This window comes from Dysidea avara, chromosome 8, assembly GCF_963678975.1.
Source record: "Dysidea avara chromosome 8, odDysAvar1.4, whole genome shotgun sequence".
Lineage (NCBI taxonomy): Eukaryota > Metazoa > Porifera > Demospongiae > Dictyoceratida > Dysideidae > Dysidea > Dysidea avara.
In genome coordinates, this window is record NC_089279.1 from 24152213 (window position 1) to 24175523 (window position 23311).

At 36.7% G+C, this 23311-nt stretch overlaps 2 protein-coding genes across 3 annotated transcripts in view; both read right to left on the reverse strand.

Annotated features, from left to right (window-relative positions):
- Positions 1-23311, reverse strand: part of LOC136262951 (uncharacterized) — a 245500-nt gene that overhangs the window by 16209 nt on the left and 205980 nt on the right. The gene's annotated exons all lie outside the window — the stretch shown is intronic.
- The window catches only part of LOC136263330 (ubiquitin carboxyl-terminal hydrolase CYLD-like), a 91484-nt gene that overhangs the window by 2956 nt on the left and 65217 nt on the right, over positions 1-23311 (reverse strand). For both annotated transcript variants that reach the window (XM_066057848.1, XM_066057847.1), the window contains exon 5: positions 9052-9181. In XM_066057848.1, the coding sequence (XP_065913920.1) occupies positions 9052-9181 (130 nt within the window). The remainder of the gene's footprint in view (positions 1-9051; positions 9182-23311) is intronic.

The window sequence follows — 23311 nt, forward strand, 5'->3', positions numbered from 1 at the left end:
ATCATGGCTATTTTTGTTATGAGACATTCTGGTACAAACTAAGCGATGATTTGAATGAAGTGTGGACCAAAATATGGGGTGACCTTTCTGTGAGTCACGAAATACATGTTTGAGCATTACCATGCAAAGAGGTGGTCTTTATAAAAGGTGACCATGAAGTGGTTTAATCAATTAGATCATCAAGCATGCCTTAACTATCTTTTAGAACCTAATTACAAAGTGGTCTTTGTACAGAGGTGGTCTTTGTAAAAAGGTGGTCTTTAAGAGGTGACCACTAAGTGAGGCTTTCACACATATATAACAATTTGACCATTTCCGTTTTCCATTTCCACTTTCTGTTTCCACTGCTTCCAATGGCCCTGCTAGCCCCGATTTGTGCACCTCCCTTAACCAAGTTATTATAACCAACCTGGGTTCAATCCCTCCTAGGTCATAACTTTCTTTTTCACTTTGGGACATTTTTGATGCACCTTTTTGCTCTATCTGTTCCATGCAAGTCTTCATCTACAAACTCTTATGCTTAGCTTTTCAGCACTTAACTGCCTCACATCATAGGGACTCTTATTGCACTTTTGGAATAGGGCAGGCGAATTGCCAACATATTTGTCCATCTGTGTGTTTGTCCAAGGTAGTGTCTAATCACTGGACTGGACTACTGGACTGACATTTTTTTGGTTTTACACATTTTAAAGGGTGGGTTTACTGTACATTTGGGTGACTTGTGACAACATTTCATCACTGAGTGGTGAATATGATCCTAAAAAGTAGCTGTGATAAGCCAAATGGGTTCAATTAAATGTATTCTATTCACTACTTGACAGTATCCACTCTACTGTATAGCAGATACTGACATGTAGGGATACCTTTCTCTTACTCTTAGGCACACATGATTATTGTACTACTTTCTATAACATACGTATAATTATTGTGAATTGGTGATTAGTCACTGGAGTCCATGATATGTAACTGTCTGTAATGGGGGCACATTAAATTTACCTACTTTTAAAACTTGCACGTACTGTGTGCCATTGTGCTATGACCATGCAATTTTTTTACTTCTATTAACAGGTAAATGGCATTGTAATACAATTAACAGAATGCAGACATTTCATTCCAGTAATGAAATATAACCAGTTATGTGATGGGATCTAGTTTGTGTGTTCACACACACCATATATGCTATAGAAAGTTGTATCACAATAATCACATGTGCCTAACTGTGAGAGAAACATTTTTGGGTATACACACATGTCAGTATCTGCTATACAGTAGAGTGGATACTGTCAACCAGTGATTAGAATACATTAAATTGAACCACCCATTTGGCTTATCACTACTACATTTGAGGATTAAAGTATCATAATTCACCACTCAGTTATGAACTATTGTCACTAGTCACCCAAATGTACAGTAACCCACCCTTAAAAATGTGTAAAACCAAAACATGTTAGTCCAGTAGTCCATTGCAGTATTCCAGTCCAGTGATTATACACTACTGTTGGCAGGGCTCAACCCAGAATATAAACCTAGAGGGGGCGAAGTAAGTCACTTCGGATTCTAGGGGGGTCTGGGGGCATGCTCCCCCAGGAAAATTTTGAAAATTTAGGTGTAAATATACTCAATTTTGGTGAAATTTTACTGTGATGCCATTGAATATTGACCATTGGATTAAACAACTTTGGGATCAATTAAACCTTTCCATTTCTCAAGGCTTTAGGTATAAACCTAGGGGGGGCAATAACTAACCCAGAGGGGGCCTGTGCCCCCCCCCTCCCCCCCCTAGATTAACCCCTGGTTGGTCCAGTGTGTTGTATTAGAGTAGGTAAAAGCATCTTTCACCAGTATCCAGAATATCTACATCTTTGTTTTAAGCACATACGTGTGCACTGACATGCAAAACTGTTTGTTCAGCTGCAGATTTACCTCATTACTGCTGTAGTAAATAGGCAGCTTGCATGATTGGACACATACTACTGTGCATCTGAAAAATTATAATACTGGAACCATGTAGATACTGTAGTTTACACTGAGGAACTGCCTCTGACCTGGCACAACTGTTTCACTATAATCCTGCTTACGTGCTTTCGCTCTAAAGGATCATACATTACCTTAATAAAAACTGAGTTTTTGTATAGCAAGAGGTATATGTATGTGTCACTGCAACATCAGAACTGAAAGTGCATAGCATAGGACAATTTTGCTTGCCATGCAGTAACTATAATTGCAAATTGTATGTTGGCTTTATGCCCAAGTTCATTTCTCTTTGTGACAGTTGGTAAGGTAAACATCATGTAGAAACTGAAACTGTACCATGTGTACACCACCTGTAATGTAGGTATACTGCATATACAATTGCCTTAGCTTGCATGCATTTTAGCTAATTAACCTTGCGTGCTCATTATTTCACTATATGTACTACATAAGGACCATGTACTTTAAAGCACTATCAACATGCATACTACACAGCAAGTATAGGACACTAATATTTATGCTTGGTTCCCAATATATTAATTATTGTCGAATTAGTTGACCTGCATGAAGGTTTTGTTTGTTCTTTATAGCACGTTGAAGTCACTGGTAGGGAAGACGTATTGAATAATTGAACTACATTCCTGTCAAAACCTAAAACAATAAACTTTAGTGTTTTGTATCATTAATTTCAGCAGGATGGCATAAGGAAACCTCATGCTCTTTAAAAAATGTTACATCACTATGCACACTACATAGCTACGTACATGAGCAATTCTGGTGTTTAATGCTTGGTCCCTCTTCCTGGCATTAAAATGTTTAATGTGGAGACGTAGGGCAGGTACCAATGCTAGTAAGACATAAATGGGCCACAACATACCATGTCATGGGATTTTATGGATATATCATATGTTACAACTATCACCACATCCCTAGTGTTGTCAATCACCCTTTCATGATTTTTTGCGGTTCCCAATAAACATTGGTCGTCTATATATATATATATATATCAAGACACACGGTAGTGTGTCGTGCGGCCCAAGAAGCCGGCGTGTAACACCCGTGAGTATATTGACAGGAAGAAAGAAAACGCAATTTTCGCACCTCCGTAGCTCTGTGCTGCCTTGATGAAACAAGACGATTTTTGCTGTGGACATTCCCTCCAACTTCAGCACCCCACATTCCAAATTTGAGCGAAATCGCTTCAAGCGTTCCCGAGATATGCGACTTCAAAAATTGGCTTAGTTTCTTCATTTTTTTTTTCTTCTTATTTTTCTTCCTCTTTTCGCACACTTACAAAAACTGCTATAAAACGCGAACGTCATATCCGATCGCCTTGAAATTTGGCACACAGAAGGGGGGTATAACGGCGCATCTCTGTACCAACTTTGGCTGGAATACGATAAACAGGCAAAGAGTTATGAGCGATTATTCACGAAAAATAACACCAATATGTTGTCACGCCTACAGGGTAAACCGCGTATGGGAAGAAGCTGAAAATCGGTGGGTGAATAGGTTAACTATTGAACCTCAAACCTTTTGTGGTTTGAAAGAAATCGAGCTAAAAACCAGGAAGATACAACGAAAAAACCAACAGTGTGTAACAATTACGCAATCGAGATTAGCTAATAAAAAAACGACTGCTTGCCACGCCTACCAGATAAACTGCTTGGGGTAATTCTTTGAAAATCGCTGTACAGATGGAGTTATCATCTTAGAAAGGCTCTTCAATGGTGTAGAAGAATCAGACTTAAAGCCATGGAGTTATAACACGAAATCCAACTTGGTGTAGCAAGTGCGAGATCGAGATACTCTAATAGAGCAGTCATCCTAATAGAGCAGTCATCCTAATAGAGCAGTCACCCGAAGAGAATTCAAGAGATCAGCTAGAAACAAGTAACCTGTATAGAGATCAGCTACAAACAAGTCACCCTGTAGAGAGATCAGCCACAAACAATTCACCCTGTAGAGAGATCAGCTAGAAGAAGTTACCTTGTAGGGAATTCATGCAACTATAGAAAGAGATAATTCAGCTAGAAGAAATCACCTTGTAGAGTTCAGCTACAAAGAAACCACAATGTAGAGAGTTCAGCTACAAACAAATCGCCCTATAGAGAGATCAGCTAGAAGAAGTTACCTTGTAGAGAGTTCAGCTACAAACAAATCTCCCTGTAGAGAGATCAGCTAGGAGAAGTTTCCTTGTAGAGAGTTCAGTTACAAAGAAACCACCATGTAGAGAATTCGTTTACAAACTAGTGACCCTGTAGAGACATCAGCTAGAAGAAGTTACCTTGTAAAGAGTTCAGCTACAAAGAAACCATTCTGTAAAGAGCTCAGCTGCAAAAAAATCACCTGTACAGAATTCCACTACAAACAAATCAACCTATAGAAAGATCAGCTAGAAGAAGTTACCTTGTTGATAGTTCAGCTACAAACAAATCACCCTGCAGAGAGATCAGCTAGAAGAAGTTACCTTGTAGAGAGTTCAGCTACAAAGAAACCATCATGTGGAGAGTTCAGCTGCAAACAAATCACCTGTAGAGAGTTCAGCTACAAACCAATCTCCCTGTAGGGAGATCAGCTAGAAGAAGTTTCCTTGTAGAGAGTTCAGCCACAAACAAATCACCCTGTAGAAAGATCAGCTAGAAGAAGTTACCTTGTAGAGAGTTCAGTTATAAAGAAACCACCATGTAGAAAGTTCATGTAGAAAGTTCAGCTACAAACTAGTGACCTTGTGGAGATATCAGCTAGAAGAAGCTACCTTGTAGAGAGTTCAGCTACAAAGAAACCATTCTGTAAAGAGCTCAGCTGCAAACAAATCATCTGTACAGAATTCAGCTACAAACAAATCACCCTGTAGAGAGATCAGCTAGAAGTTACCTTGTAGAGAATTCAGTTATAAAGAAACCACCATGTAGAAAGTTCAGCTACAAACTAGTGACCTTGTGGAGACATCAGCTAGAAGAAGCTACCTTGTAGAGAATTCAGCTACAAAGAAACCATTCTGTAAAGAGCTCAGCTGCAAACAAATTACCTGTACAGAATTTAGCTACAAACAAATCACCCTGTAGAAAGATCAGATAGAAGAAGTCACCTTGTAGAGAGTTCAGCTACAAAGAAACCACCATGTAGGGAGTTAAGCTAGAAGAAGTTACCTTGTAGAGAGTTCAGCTACACAGAAACCATCATGAAGAGAGTTCAGCTGCAAACAAATCTTCCTGTAGAGAGTTCAGTTAGAAGAAGTTATCCTGTAGAGAGTTCAGCTACAAATAAACCATTCTGTAAAGAGCTCAGCTGCAAACAAATCACCTTTACAGAATTCAGCTACAAACAAATCACCCTGTAGAGAGATCAGCTAGAAGAAGTTATCTTGTAGATAGTTCAGCTACAAACAAATCACCCTGTAGAGAGATCAGCTAGAAAAAGTTATCTTGTAGAGAGTTCAGCTACAAATTTAAAGAAACCATCATGTGGAGAGTTCAGCTGCAAACAAATCACCTGTAGAGAGTTCAGCTACAAAGAAACCACCATGTAGGGAGTTCAGCTAGAAGAAGTTACCTTGTAGAGAGTTTAGCTACAAAGAAACCATCATGAAGAGAGTTCAGCTGCAAACAAATCTCCCTGTAGAGAGTTCAGTTAGAAGAAGTTACCTTGTAGAGAGTTCAGCTACAAAGAAACCATCATGAAGAGAGTTCAGCTACATACAAATCTCCCTGTAGAGAGTTCAGCTACAAAGAAACCACCATATAGAGAGTTCAGCTGCAAACAAATCACCCTGTAAAAAAATCAGCTACAAACAAATCACCCTGTAGAAAGATCAGCTAGAAGAAGTCACCTTGTAGAGAGTTCAGCTACAAAGAAATCACCATGTAGGGAGTTCAGCTAGAAGAAGTTACCTTGTAGAGAGTTCAGCTACAAAGAAACCATCATGAAGAGAGTTCAGCTACATACAAATCACCCTGTAGAGAGATCAGCTAGAAGAAGTCACCTTGTAGAGAGTTTAGCTACAAAGAAACCACCATATAGAGAGTTTAGCTGCAAACAAATCACCCTGTAAAAAAATCAGGTACAAACAAATCACCCTGTAGAAAGATCAGCTAGAAGAAGTCACCTTGTAGAGAGTTCAGCTACAAAGAAACCACCATGTAGGGAGTTCAGCTAGAAGAAGTTACCTTGTAGAGAGTTCAGCTACAGAGAAACCATCATGAAGAGAGTTCAGCTGCAAACAAATCTCCCTGTAGAGAGTTCAATTAGAAGAAGTTACCTTGTAGAGAGTTCAGCTACAAAGAAACCATTCTGTAAAGAGCTCAGCTGCAAACAAATTACCTGTATATAATTCAGCTACAAACAAATCACCCTGTAGAGAGATCAGCTAGAAGAAATTACCTTGTAGAGAGTTCAGCTACAGTACAAAGAAACCACCATGTAGAGAGTTCAGCTGCAAAGAAATCACCCTGTAGAAAATTCTGCCACAAACAAATTGCCCTGTAGAAAGATCAGTTAGAAGAAGTTATCTTGTAGAGAGTTCAGCTACAAAGAAACCACCATGTAGAGAGTTCAGCTAGAAGAAATTACCTTGTAGAGAGTTCAGCTACAAAGAAACCATTCTGTAAAGAGCTCAGCAGCAAAAAAATCACCTGTACAGAATTCAGCTACAAATAAATCACCCTGTAGAGAGAACAGCTAGAAGAAGTTACTTTGGTGATAGTTCAGCTACAAACAAATCACCCTGTAGAGAGATCAGCTAGAAGAAGTTACTTTGAAGAGTGTTCAGTTACAAAGAAACCACCATGGACAGTTCTGTAATAAATATATGTATTATATATATATAATTTGTACATTTACTGATAAAATCAGAAATATTTAAGGTACATCTGCTTCATCTTTTCTTCTTCCTGTGGTAAAGAAAAAAAGACAGGTTAAAAAAGTCCCAAAGCCGCTATGGCCGGCTTTGGGGTATAGAAACACAAAAAGAAATGAAATCTAATCCAAAACAGCCAAGCTGTAAAAAAACAGTGCGGCCCTCAAAAAGGCTATGGTGAAAAAGATGTGAAATCCAAGGTGGCGGCCAAGAAATGGCTGTGATGGTAGATTAATGGTAAAAATTTTAATAACAGCAATTTAGGTGAATTTTTTGCCAAGACCAAGCAGCACAAAAATTCACCTGAATTGTCGTTATTAAAATTTTTACCATTAACCTACCATCACAGCCATTTCTTGGCTGCCACCTTGGATTTCACATCTTTTTTCACCATAGCCTTTTTGAGGGCCGCACACTTTTTTTACAGCTTGGCTGTTTTGGATTAGATATATATATATAAAGAACTTTGCGTGGGAGTATCAAAGCAAAAAAGTGTTCTATATTCACCATAAAGGCACAAGTGTTCTATACTGGGCAGTTATAGAACACTTTAATAGACCACAGTTCTATATCAGGTAGCTATAGAACTGCCAGGTCTATTTTGTAGGCTGATAGCCTACTTTGAGTGAGTAATCACTCATTTTGGTCAGTACAACCAATCAACCAAGCCAGTGTAGGCTGATAGCCTGACCGTGCTGGCTGACCAGTCAACCCAACCGGTAAGAGGAAAACCACTGGAATTTATTTATAGACACACTTAAAGATTTCGATGATGGTTGCTTGTGGTCAGCAGCAGTGAGCGTTCTTAGTAAGTTTTGCTCACATGAACGGACGAGTCCTAAGAATATCATGGAAATATCCTTATTAAAGTACCACAATCAAAAATTTTTCGTATTGAGAAGACGGATTAGTCTCACAAAACGACTAATGAAGGCGCAGCACAGTGCAACACAGGTGAAACACAGGCGCAATGCCTATTCTAGCGATCATAACACTTCTCCGTGAGTTTCTAATTGTTTCGTGTGTCTTGTGTGTACCTCAAGTTGACAGTTCTCTATACCAGATAAAGCACTGCCTTTCGCTCGTGCTATACGGGAAATATAGCACTCAAAGAGTGGTCTCGAGACAAAATGTAGCACTCGGCTTTGCCTCATGCTATATTTGTCTCTCGCCCACTCTTTTCGTGCTATATTTCCCGTATAGCACTCGCGGCAGTGCTTTATCTAGTACATATAGAACACTGTGATTAGTAGTTAGTGTAGAACGATTAGGCTATATATAGTTACATAAAGAAATTGATTACATGATATTCATGGGTAGTCTACCCATAAATGGTCCTTATAATCTGTTGCTCAGTAATTTTCTATGTGCCTGACTGGTGAGGTTGTTGGATGATCTTGTCAATCTTACAACATGATATGTTTGTATGTAGACATATTGAAATTGTTGGTGCCAAATTATATGGTGTCAAGTTATTACACTGGCTGTTCAAATACATAATAGTATTAGGTTAGCTGACAGAGAAAGGTCTACTACAGTCTAGTAGACACTTATAATACTCTTGATTGTTTTATTAGAGTATATGACTTTTTAAAGAGTATCTCAGTCTTTGATGAATGGATTTGTATTCTATTATTTTAATGCACTTGTACTGCACTTTTGTTCAACTATGGTTGAAGCTAGATCAAGATAATATGATTCCTATCCCCTGTACTGTATGATAAAACAGAATGAAGGGAATATACTAAGAGATATACTCTACTTAGAGCAGCACATTTGTAAGGTTATATTGGCAGTTTAATAGATATAACAAGGTGGCGATATGATATGATATAGCCAATCAGTGTGCCACTTAGTACAATGATGTGGGAGAGGCCAGACATTAGTAGTGGTCACAAGCCAACCTCAAAGTAAACTGTGAGGTTTTAAAGTAGCAGTAGTAAAATGTACTTAATACCTAGTTACCCTGAGTAGCTTTTACTTGTGGCGTACATTCAACTAAAGTTTTAACTTACAATGAGGTGTATGTATATGTTTGTCTTGAAATAGTTCTATATTGTGATATACGTTCCTATTGTGACATAAACTTTGGTGATATATGATAGAGAGTTTTTCTATATCATGACAGCACAAATACAAATACGTATTATGAGCTCTGGTACTATGGTGCCAACTTTTATTATCTTATAAACCTGCTGTACTGTATGCTATGTATTTCTTACCATTTGAAAATTGAGAAACAGTGTGATGTTTTAACAAAGCAACAGGTTGAAATATCCCTTTTCCAGGTTGAGCATTAAAGTACTTTGTGCCTTGCCATGATCCATCAGAGGAACCAGCGACAACATCACCCTATAGTAAGTTAAGAACACATATTGAGATACTAGTAAATTAATACAGCTGTTATGCGTTATCATGAAGAATAGATTAGACAATTTGATGTTGTGCATACTTTTGATGTTTAAATTCTTGAATAATGAAATTTCCTTCATTATATAAAATGCTATACTATGGATGTCTATGTGCATGACAGAAGATTTCATGGTTCAACGCATAGTCTCTTGCACAAGGATACTCTCTGCTGTTAGATGCACTCGACATGCATAACATACCCTTTTCAACTTTATGACAGCATTGCTATTGAGTATTGAGGGGTTAACATTAGTCGATGACATGTATAGAGTCTATAAAACACTCACTACAGCTATATGAATTTCTTTTACTTGATAGTGTAGTGTACATGCTTTCAAACATGCTAAACATCTACACACATATTTTTCTACACAACCAACAGTTGACCATCAATCAGCTTATCTGTATTTTAAATATTAGGTGCATCATATACACCACAATTCACTTTGTTTTAATTAAAACCCTCTCAATGCCAAATTTGTAGAGGCTCCAATCTACTGCTTTTACACTGCTATAACTTGACTTACGAACCATACCATATAATCCTATATTGTATGCGTGGGAGGGTCAAAGTGATGCCGCATACTGCATTGTCCATACAGTACTAATTAGCTGCATAACTGTACTGCATGAGTCATACAGAACAGCTTTGCAGCTAATTGGGCAAATACAGTACAGTTATGCAGAGAATTTACTTAAGGAATGTTACAAAAACAACTCCACATGCGTGACACTGTAAAACACTAAAACCAGCCAAACTAAACTTACTAGTTCGTTTTATGGCTAGAAATGGATTGTATAAACACTTACAGATCACCTGATCATGAAGCTATTTAAACACGAATTCACTAAGACAGCATGATTGATCGCGTGCGTGACATTGTAAATCGCTAAAACTAGCCTAACTAATCCTATTAGCTCATTCTACGACTAGAAATAGATTATATAAACACTAACTGATATCCTGATCACTGAAAATTGCAGCGGTTTGAGTACTAGAGGAAATTGCTCCAAGCCAGATGACCAGGAAGTACAGTATAACACTTAAGCACCACCTATGCTTGTGTGTACATAAAATATAGCACTCAGGGGTGTCTTGAGGCAAATACAGCACTCAGCTTTGCTTCGTGCCAAATTAGCCTCTCGACATTCCCTCTCGTGCTGTATTTTCCGTACACACACACGCTTTAACTATAACATAAAACATATATCAAATTACTAAGGAATTATCAAGCTGTTGTTTAAAGTTCAGTAATCTGCCTCAGCAAAAGCAAAAGTAAAATTTCATTACTTAAGAGGTTAGCACTTTTTATTTTAACCTTATAAACAATGCTTGCCTGTTTACAGTTGAAGCGATTATCTCCAGGTCTGGTTTTCTATGTGATTTTTATGGCTATTTATACTAGTGTTGCACCGATAATCGGATCGGTTATCGGAAAAACCATATATCGGCTTGTTTTTTGTATATCAGTATCAGATCGGCACCACACTGAAAAAAGCAGCAGATACAGATATGTATATTTGTTTAGAAATACATGATCATGCACACCAAATGATGTTTATAAATGTATTTAGTTGTATTTCTTACATCACAAATGTTGTTATTACTGCTTCAGTGTACTGTCAGCTGTTGTTGTAGCAATACTGCTGCTATAAACAAGCTAAATTGGTACTTCACAATCGAATTTCTAGTAAAAATTGCTACAAAATAGATATGATCTGCTATATCGGATCGGCTACATTTATCGGCTTGAAAACAGTGTTCAATATCAGTTATCGGAATATCAGCAAAATGGTGCAACACTAATTTACACACATTTCACGGTTATTTACAAATAACTGTAGAATATGCATGCTTATTTACGAAAAGTATGGTTATTTATGAAAAACATGGTTATTTTTTATTTTATGAAAAACATGGTTATTTACAAAAGCATGATTAGTTTTGACGTATGTATTTGCACCAGTCCGGCTGAAACTAACAAAATTACAGGCTGAATGATTTAGCACCCACCGGCCAGGGGAAGGATAATTATAGACTGTTTTATACACACTGGGTATTACTGACTAAGTTATCAATATATACAGCCTCCAGTGTAGTAATAGTGTTTGTAGTATCCAGCAATATTGCACAAAAACTAACCATGCTTTAGTAACTATAGCTATGCTTTTGTAAATAACCATGCTTTCGTAAATAACCATGCATATTTTACAGTTATTTGTAAATAACCGTGATATGTATGTAAACAACCATGAAAAACACAATGTCTAATAAAAGGGGGTTTTGACACAAATGGCACCCTATAGTTTTCAGGCATTTAAGTAAGTGTGCATGTGTATATTGGCACGAGGTCACTGGTCTGAAAGTACCACTCCAACCTATATAATCCTTGTTTCTGTGCATTAGTAGTGCCATTATCACTTCAAAGAACCATCTACAATGGTTGCTGTTGACCTTCTGAAACTGTGTGATGACATCATTCTACCTGCAATAGTGTGCAAGGGATCGGTTATCCTGGTTCCCATTCACTTTCTGTAAGGGCATGACCGCTACAGGATAAGTGTAAGGGTACTAAAACACTTGAATGAAGTTACAGAGTGCTGAGAATATGATGCCGTGAGCATTTATAAATCAAAACCACATGTACGTATGGCGGTTGTGGCAGTGAGAGGGTGTTTTAATTGTAAATAACTTTTGTATGCAAAAAATTGTAAGACATTGTTTAATGCAACTGTATAGCTATTACAGCCATCTGTCGTAAAAGTATCAGTTTTATCCTGATACTGTGGTGAACAACACTAAATAGCAAACTACTAATAAACAGAAAATACCTGTGTCTTTTTTTATGCTACATTGGGCTGGTTTGATCATATTTCTCATACCTGTCAGAAGATAGCTTACCACTGTACGTTTATTTGATCAATCACAACAGACATGTTGTTTTAGCTTTTCATGGGTTTCTTTGCTTTGTCACACATGCAGTATGCATTATAGTTTTGGATCCATCATTGAATTAGTCAGTTGCTGCATTAACAATGACTTCAAACTGTGCAGTGAACAAGACTGATTATGTCTGTGACTATTATTGAGATCTGCAATGGCTCAAAGTTACCCGACTTATTCACTTTCTACTAGCTTATGTAATGTTCCATCAATATCATGCATCATGTTTATGCCACTTATTCAGTTTGGAAACCATACACCCTACAACACTAGAACTCCACCTTACTGTACTTGCAAATTCTAATCGAACTCAAACCCAGGAATATGCTACAAAGCACCATAACATGCAATCATCTACCTTAGGAAATAAAGAACCTGATATCTTATACTAACTTTCACGATGTAACTAATTAAACTTAATTGAATGATTTTGTATGTATATTATTGTAGGTACAGTAATTGTTATGTGTACTTCCCTGTATGCCTGTTCTACTGTGTTTGTATGTATGTGTGTTTAGTGTCCCTTCAATGAGGAACAGCAGCTCTGCCAATCATTGAGTGGTAAAAATCATTATTGAACCAATCAATCTTTGTTTAATTAAAGGAAGTTTCATATGAGACTTACTGTCATTAATAGTGTATAAGTACATGAAAAAATTTGGAACTTTCAACTAGAGTAGGGACCATAGTACATTGATAAATAGTATTGAAACAAGTTGGAGTAGTCCACGATATTAAATCACAGTAAAACAATAAGTGTTATATCCCTACTGTACTCAAGATGCCATACCGGAAATGCACAGTAGGGATATAACACTTCTTATTGTTTTACTGTGATTTAATATCATGGACTACTCCAACTTGTTTCAGTACTTTTTATCAATGTGCTATGGCCCCTACTCTAGTTGAAAATTCCAAATTTTTTCGTGTATTTGTTTGTTAACTTTTTTTGTAAATAATTTTATTATGACTGGTGAATCCACGCATACTACATCTGACATGGTACCATGCGCCCCAACTACGTATATCAATTATCGTTTGAAAAACAAACTATCCATTATGCTTCGTTGTCAGCTAACTTCAACCTGTTACACAGCAGTACGAATCAAGAACTGTTCAAAAAGCACCTCTGTAATCAAAATAGCCACTATGAAAAATATGGACGATTTCTGTTACGAAGGGAAGCCATAACGTGCTACTGCCAAATTGACACCTTTTGCTGTCAGCAAAAATGACTGGAACACAAAGGAGGACACTGGTAAGTCCATGAAGAATGTATTGTACGTACTGCAGTATGCCAAAAAGCAACTCTCGAGACGAAGTGATGTCGAACAGTGAAACAAACAAGCCTGTAGCCTTAGCCGTTATCGAGTTACGCTTGTCTGAAGGCATCAGTCAGTCAGTTACTCAGTCAGTAGAAAATTCCTTTGAATAAAAAAATTTAAAATTCCGTAGCAATTTGTTGAAAGCATTTTGGGTCAATCTGAAAGTTTGTTTGGGCTTAGTTTTACCTAACCAATACTGCCTCATTATTGTCTGAGAAAATTGAAGCTGGTTTTTGGGTGATGTTATTTTGTGGGCAACGCCTACTCCTTTGTGGTCCTACTATACAGTACTATCGTACTGTATGATAGCAGCTATTGATTTTAAGGTGATGCCTTACACAGTAAATTGAATGGGATGTTTGTCTAAACCCAAAAAAAATGTAAATGTTTCAAACTTGATTAGAACGCTTGACAGAACTACTGTAACTCCATCAGACTGCTGGGCTACTAATGTTGTTATGTAATGATAATTCATGTCTAGGAGGCTAGTTTAATTTGTCAAAACTTTAGTATATTCACTAGTGAGCAGGGTGCACTGATATATCATATGTAGTGCTATACAGCCTTGACAGCCTAATAGTATCACTATTCAGCTAATTTCTTCAAAATTGTGCCACAGATTGTCAAAATTTGGTACATGCATTGGGAAAACATGTCTCTACAGAGAGAGATTTTTCAAGACCTTTGTTTCCAGGATATTTTATCCTGCACCAAAGCCACAAATATATATATTTTTTGCACCTATACATAAAATGACTCTGTCACATTGTTCTACAAAGTAAGAAACATTTGTAACTAAAGTGGTTAAGGGATTTTGTAAAACGCGGAATACGGAATAGCGGAATAACACAATAAGCAAAACTTACCTTCTGGAGATTATGCAAATAGTTAATTTATACTATAACTATTATGTAAATGCACATGTGAACAAGTATACAATACAGCATTTCAAATAAATAAAAGTCTTAATGCTCAAACTGTGGGCAGAGAGGTGAACTCTGCCCAATTCTGTGTCGATGGAATCGTTGCATTCACAGATGCAGCATTGTCAATCGATAGGGACCTTCTGAATCAAAAATTGGGTGGCCCTATTATCACCTACAAATAGTTACAGTATATACTCTATAGTAATATTATTATACTTTGTTTACCTTGTAACAGCTTTACATGGCATGCCATGGCAATGGATAGGCAAGTATTTAAATAGGACAAGCACACAACGAATCATCCTAGAACAATTTACCTTTGCTAAGCTTACTTATCTTCTGCAGATTATGCAAATAGTTATTATACTCTAGCTCTGCATGGTACGCTACGGCAATGGATAAACAGCAGCTGGGTAAGAATGGGCACACAACCAATCCTCCCAGAATGATCTACTATTTTTTTTGCTAAGTGTACACACCTACACTCCTTAATTGATATTGCTGCAAAACTAAGGCCTAGTTCTATTCCTTAGACAAACTAGCAGCCCTTCACGTTCATCCAATCGATTAATTTATTAGAGTCACACCACCGAGTAAGTCAAGGGGTAGTCATTTCAATACTGTCTGTTGAAACACTTACGAACGGGATCAAGATTAAATCAAATAATCTAGGGGCTTTTGTACAGTGAATCAAGTGATCAAGATGTCCGCAAAAGTGACGATCAAGCACTTTTGAAAGATAACTTTAACAAACATGAGAATTTGCTAGGATTTCACAGTAGACGATCAAGAATCAGGGCTCTTTTCTTAGTGAAATCAAGCGAGCAAGGCAAATTTCAACAATCAAAATTATTGATCCTGGTCACAAGTGTATGGCATGAAATCGTTAGTGGAGTCCAGTGGTTGTGCTTGCCCTTAAATGGATTTCAAGATGTTTCAGGTTTGAATAAAAGGAGTGTAGGTAAGTAAGTTTAGTGAAGGTAAGGATGATTCGTCATGTGCTTTTCTTATTTAATGCCCATCCATGCAGCTGCTGTTTAACCATTGCTGTAAAGCTGTTACAAGGTAAATAATTACTATAGAGTAGGTACAGCTGTATATAACTATCCCATCCAAAAACAGCTTGTAGCTGTAAAAAAGGTGCGCATCCAAGTAAAGCAGAGTTAACTGCAACAAAAAGTAATGATATCATAATGCGGCCATGTGTGAGGTGTGCAAGTTGTAAAATTAATATTAGCTAATAAGATAATACAATATTATTGTTAAAGTGTTAATGAGAACTATGTGATGCTGCTAGTTTTTAAGTGTGTGAGCATCTTCATAAATGCCACACAAATTAAATTCTCAATGTGTATAGATTCTCTGATAGCAATAAATAGTTTGAGTTTGGCCACCTTTCCTTTGTTTATAGCATTGCTGTACACAGGAAAGGCGGCCAAACTCAAACTATTTATTGCTATCAGAGAATCTATACACATTGCTTTATTGAGAATCAAATTTGTGTGGCATTTATGAAGATGCTCACACACTTAAAAACTAGCAGCATCACATAGTTCTCATTAACACTGTAACAATAATATTGTATTATCTCGTTAGCTAATATTAATTTTACAACTTGCACACCTCCCACTTGGCCGCATTATGATATCATTACTTTTTGTTGCAGTTAACTCTGTTTTACTTGGATACGCACTTTTTTTACAGCTACAAGCTGTTTTTGGATGGGATTTCAATACTTTTTGTTAGAATAAGCATACACTGTTGAAACAATAGGTGAGTTTCCATGGTTTTGACAGAAACTCCAGATTACAGTGATACAATATTAAAATACAACTATTAAAATACAACTGTAATTTTAGTGGCATGCAACTGCAGTCAACTAACACCCATTTTAACTAGTAAACCCTTAGCAACACTTTGCCTTTCATCTTGTACTGCATCAAGATACTTTAATAGAGCAGTCAGAAAATAGCTATAATACAGCAATCAATATTACAGCATATTTACAACTTCTGCCTAACACTAGCTACTTACAGACTTTACAATATAAAAATACAGCACTTGTAGAAACGTGACTGTTCTATTAGAGTGATTGACTGCTCTATTAGAGTAACTCGATCTATTTCAGGCATTGACTAATTCAAGCAGAGAAACCACACCCTTGCCCATATCAATAGGAACTCTTGTGCAGGGGCGTAGCTAGCCAGACGGTGGTGGGGGGCACCCCCCACAAAACACTCGACATTGTTCGTAATTGCACAAAAGGCTAATGACCCAATGATGGACTAGCCAACATACAGTGTTGTATTATTACAGCTTATGTAACTAGCTACATAACTACTTCATTACTGATTGCTACCAGTTATCACTTATCAATGGAAATATTTTTGTCGAGCATCATCGCACGTGCCACAACTGTACTCCAACAAATTTGCCCACAATCCAGTAGAACTATATCGTGAATATTTTAGTACAAATACAATGTTTCACAGTTACTTACGTCAGCCACAGTCTGTGCTGCAGTCCTAGCACACTGGCATAGTATGACGAGCTCACGGCTCACTTCAGCCGGCGAAATTCAAATGCCATGTATTGGCATGAAATCCCAACTCTATACCTTTCCTGTTAGCAGAATTTGTAAGCTTGTGACGGATCATCTGACTGGCTGACAAAGTGAAAAAAATTAAACTGGCATGCCACTATACGCTGTACAAAGATCCAGTGTGATTAACTCGGGAAAATAAAGTTGGTTCATTTAACACTTTATTACCTCGTAGGTTTGTTATGGGGTGCCGTTTGTACCAAAATTGTACAAAAATGCCTTATTTATAAACTATAACCATACTTTATAAATCAATGCACTACTTTATAAATCATGAACATATACTTTATAAATCATATGCATGATTTATAAACCATATACCTGATTTATAAACCATATACCTGATTTATAAACCATATACCTGATTTATAAATCATTGACATACTTTATAAACTATAACATTGATTTATATAAATTATACATGTGATTTGTAAACTATAACACTTATTTGTAAAGTATAAACACTGATTTATAAATTATAATATTAATTTATATATCAATGTACTACTTTATAAGTCATGTGTATAGATTATAAATCATGTGTATAGTTTATAAATCATACACATGATTTATAAATCAATAACATACTTTATGAACCATACATGCATAATTTATAAATCATTATTATGATTTATAAATTGCACATGTCAGATTAATAAATCATAGGTATATTTTACAAACCATCATCATGAGTGACTTAGTTTGGTTATTGTTGTATTTTATAAATCATTGTCGTGCTTTATAAATTTAACACATACTTTACAAATCACATGTACAATTTACTTTTGTAAACTAATACTATGATATGGGTCATTCCGTGTCAAATCAACAAGGAATTTAGGGTAACCTCTCAGATTTTGACGAAACTTGGTGTGTTTGTAGTACCTATGGTGCTTATCACTCATGCAAATTTTTAGCTCCATACATTCCATAGTTTCTGATTTATGACCACAAATATTTTGAATATTTCGTGAAAATTTGGTCCATCTCTTGTTACAAAATCAATTGCAACCTTGCACTGTGTAAATATTTGTAAACACAATTTTCAGTGATGGAAGACTGTTGATTGACCTTTCCAGTGATCCCTAAATTACGGGATGTCTACTTAATTATGGTTCAAAAGTACTTCATTGAAAACTTTAATCCTTTATATTTTGAAATATGCTGCTTGAAATTTTTCGAATTCTTTTGTGAATAATGATTGGGTCATAGTCTATGTTTGATAAAATTTTTGTGGTGGGACCACAATGGGGCTCAAGAGATATAATGAATTATGTTGTGGTATGCGGTGGAATTTGCCGTCTATTATTGCTGTATTGGAGTGTACACCTCCAATAACCACTCGCAACAAGGCCATGCCAAGTTTGTCTTACAGAGTGAAGGTGTCTAGGTGCATTGCAATCTGTATTAGTGACCACCTGTATTGAAAGGCCATCTATGTGCTGCATTTAAGTTATACTTCTTTAATGTATAGCACCAAAGCATCAACCCTTTCTAGCAAATCCAAAAATGGTCCTTATTAGACAGGTTGACTATAAATTACAGATCTGACCACCATGTGTCCATGAACATCATGTAAATGTACTATCTCTTCACAAATACTTTCTTTATTAAGTTGAATACCACTGTAGTGGACTTAGCCATATTTAAGTTGCGTATGTGGCTACATAGATACATACAACAGAACTCCTCAGAAGGGATACCTGGATATCTTGATAACCAGGACACCTGTTTATACACTGTACTCCCACTCTAGTGGTGCACATACATTTAGACCAAGATACTTCTGTGGCTTCTGTAATATGAACACTTTATTATGTTCATAGCAATGAAGGGGTTATACCATACATGCATTAATTGTACCTCAATATGTGAAATTAATTACTACATTACTTTACATTCATGACCACTTTAAAGATCAAGTCATAAACTCATGCACATACTCACATAGGACATGCTGACCACATACTTAACATTTTGCCTGTACTGATTTTCAAAGCGTCAACCCAAAATACTTTGAAAAACCATTTTAGTAATTACAGTACTATAAATCACACATTGAGGTGCAAGCAAGTATTAATAATATAAAAACTCTTGGTACAAGTAATGCATCTACTGTATATAGTGTAACTATTCTATTCCCTGGACCATTGATGAAGTGTTCATTTTTGAGAAATCACAGACTTGTATTGGGCACAAAATGTACGTACAATTATAAAGTAAGATCATGAGGCTATTAAGGTGCCCAGGTATCCTTTTTGAGGAGGTCTATTGTACCTATGTAGCCATGTGCGTAACTTGAATAGTGTAGAGTGGGGGTATGTATGTGAGTGCACTACAGCGAGATTTTACTTAATAAATAAGGTATAACTGAAGAGATGGTACAACATTAATGTGTTTATGGACGCATGATAATCTCATTTATAGTCAACCTGTCTAATAAGGACCATTTTTGGATTTGTTAGAAAGGGTTGATGCTTTGGTGCTATACATTAATATCCAATTAAAGTATAAATTAGCTACAGCTTATAGAATGATGGTCTTTCAATACAGGTGGTCATTAATACAGGTTTCAATGCACCTAGACACCTTCACTCTGTAAGACAAACTTGGCATGGCCTTGTTGTAAGTGGTTTATTGGAGGTGTACACTCCAATACAGTAATAATAGACTGCAAATTCCACCGCATACCACAACATAATTCATTATATCTCTTGAGCCCATTGTGGTCCCACCACAAAAATTTTATCAAACATAGACTATGACCCAATCATTATTCACAAAAGAATTCGAAAAATTTCAAGCAGCATTTTTCAAAATATAAAGGATTAAAGTTTTCAATGAAGTACTTTTGGACCATAATTAAGTAGATATCCCATAATTTAGGGATCACTGGAAAGGTCAATCAACAGTCTTCCATCACTGAAAAGTGTGTTTAAAAATATGTACACAGTACAAAGTTGCAGTTGATTTTGTAACTAGAGATGGACCAAATTTTCATGAAATATTCAAAATATTTGTGGTCATAAATCAGAAACTATGGAATGTATGGAGCTAAAAATTTGCATGAGTGATAAGCACCATAGGTACTACAAACACACCAAGTTTCGTCAAAATCCGAGAGGTTACCCTAAATTCCTTGTTGATTTGACATGGAATGACCCATATATAAATCAATAGTGTAATTTAGTAGCCATATGTTGTTGTTTAGTATCGATAGTTAGAATTCATATCAATATTGCTTAGATGTGTATCAAATGGAAAGCATTTGTGGCATGTGATCCAGCACAGGATTCAGCAAACTTAGTACAAGCTTTGGCAGCTGTTGTGAGCACTTGCACTAATGAGAGCAATCCAGCAAAGTGGAGTATCACCATTACCAATGCCCCTGTCATTATCATGGGTAACTCCCCTGCCAGTAATTCCACTAATTATGCCACTCTTGCTGGCTACTCTTACACGGTGTAGGATTTGGGCTCAAGCCAGTCAGTGACAACAGTGGCATAGTCGGTGGGACCACTGGCAGGGGCATTAGTAATGGTGATATACTCCACTTTGCCAGGTTGCTCTCATTAGTGCAAGTGCTCACAACAGCTGCCAAAGCTTGTACTAAGTGTGCTGAATCCTGTGCTGGATCACATGCCACAAATGCTTTCCATTTGATGCACATCTAAGCAATATTGATATGAATTCTAACTATCGATACTAAACAACAACATATGGCTACTTAATTACATTATTGATTTATCATAGTATTAGCAAGAGTTAATAATAGTGGAGGGGAGAGTGTCTAACGCTGTATACGGCTGCATAAAATGAGCGCGTGGGAGCTAAAGGGCTTCACCACGGATAATCTCGTGTTTAGTCGCATTCTCTACACTTGACAACTAGAACCAATCGTCACTTTTGTCAGGTCACATCAACGATGCTGCACAAGTTCATGAACACTAGAATCGATATTTGGGAAGTGCTGATAGTGGTATTTGGTTCCAACATGGCAGACCAGGTAACATCGCATCGCGTCTTCGAACGACGGTCGAGGTTAAGCAACGTTTCAACTTCTGGTCATTATGCTAGCTCTGAAACGGCCGCGTAACCATAATTGAATGCGTTAACACGTCGCTTGTTAAGATTGCTGAAGCCCTTTAGCTCACACGCGCTCATTTTACACAGCCCTATGGAGCGTTAGACACTCTCCCCTCCACTATTATTAACTCTTGGTATTAGTTTACAAAAGTAAATTGTACACGTGATTTATAAAGTATGTGTTAAATTTATAAAGCACGACAATGATTTATAAAATACAACAATAACCAAACTAAGTCACTCGTGATGATGGTTTGTAAAATATACTTATGATTTATTAATCTGACATGTGCAATTTATAAATCATAATGATGATTTATAAATTATGCATGTATGGTTCATAAAGTATGTTATTGATTTATAAATCATGTGTATGATTTATAAACTATACACATGATTTATAATCTATACACATGACTTATAAAGTAGTACATTGATATATAAATTAATGTTATAATTTATAAATCAGTGTTCATACTTTACAAATAAGTGTTATAGTTTACAAATCACATGTATAATTTATATAAATCAATGTTATAGTTTATAAAGTATGTCAATGATTTATAAATCAGGTATATGGTTTATAAATCAGGTATATGGTTTATAAATCATGCATATGATTTATAAAGTATATGTTCATGATTTATAAAGTAGTGCATTGATTTATAAAGTATGGTTATAGTTTATAAATAAGGCATTTTTGTACAATTTTGGTACAAACGGCACCCCATAGTTTGTAGCATCATTGCATATCACTTGTCACTTCTAAGTTGCGACTCTTGCGAAGTCACTTTGAGCGGGTCATATGTCTTTAGACGAAAAATGTACTATCACGTGAGTAGTGTAGGCTAAATGTAGAATTGTGTCTATGATAATATTTTCGTTTGGTGAAGTCTATACGGGGAACCCCTGGTGATTCGGGAATACCTTATTTTTAGCGCATCGTTTTATTAATTGCTTGTAACGCGCAAGAAATCATCGTATTATTATCACCATTCACAAACGAGTTAAATGTTGTGTGCACTCGCGTAGTAGCGCACAAACAGTAATTTGGGATGCGTGTCAGTTACCGGAAAGCTTGTGACGGAAGATTTAAAAAACATCACTTAGTGACGGGGGGGCAAATGCCTCCCCTTGCCCCCCCTTGGCTACGCCACTGCTCTTGTGAAATGAAATAAGAATAGTAGAGAAATGGCAAGTATGCACAGAGACAATAGAGGGGCGCGTAATTATGTCCTGTTGTAAATAAACACCATTAAAATTTATATTACTACTAAATAGGCGCACCAGAATAGGCTGTGGTCTTTGAGAGGCTGTTGTCTCATTGCTTGTCTTTTCGTGTAGAAGGGATTTAGTGCTACTGAGACATAATTGATGAGTCTAACTATACATGTATTTGTGTTATAAAACTTAATTGTAAAAAGGCAATCAGCGCATACCATGATAAAACATGTGTTTGTAGCTACCTCGGTTTGTACAGTAGAGTCTCTCACGATTATTAGAGATAGAGTGGTAACACCTGATGTCACAGTCATTACATAATCACTTCCCCGGGGCCGAAATTGTACGCATGCCATTGAGGCACGAGTTTACTTTGCCTGAGGTTTGTTGAGACTGTCTTTCTAAATGAAACCATGTTGTCAGGAACAAGGAAGAGAGTAGTATAATAGATACGTAAGTAGTGCAGGTTAGTTTGATCCGTGCTGGGCGAGTTATGGCTGATCATTGCGTGGGAACAAGGATTATGACACTTCTGAAAAGTGCGATAGAAGATTCCCACAACGTTTATATTTGACAAATTGACATACAATGGTTCATTATTGTTCATTCTTTCTTATTGAAGTGTTGTTTAGTGACAATAGCTTTCTTGAGTTGAGCCCAAACTAGCAGCCGTTTTATCCTTTTGACCCAACCTGACAATTCCTTCATCACAAGATTGGGCAGAGCTTGCCTCTGTGCCCACTGTTTGAGCATTTGTTATTGATTTATATTATCAAAGCTACTAGCTACCTTTTAAACCAATCTGATGCTCAAGTGATGTTTTTCATCATGTTTCCCAACTTCTGATCTATGTTCTGAGTAAGTTTCATGCCGAATGGAGCACCAGAAGCCAAGTTGCAGCCTCTTGAAGGTGCTCCGCCATTGAATTTGCCCCACCTTTTGCCCCGCGGAAGTTGTGGTTACACA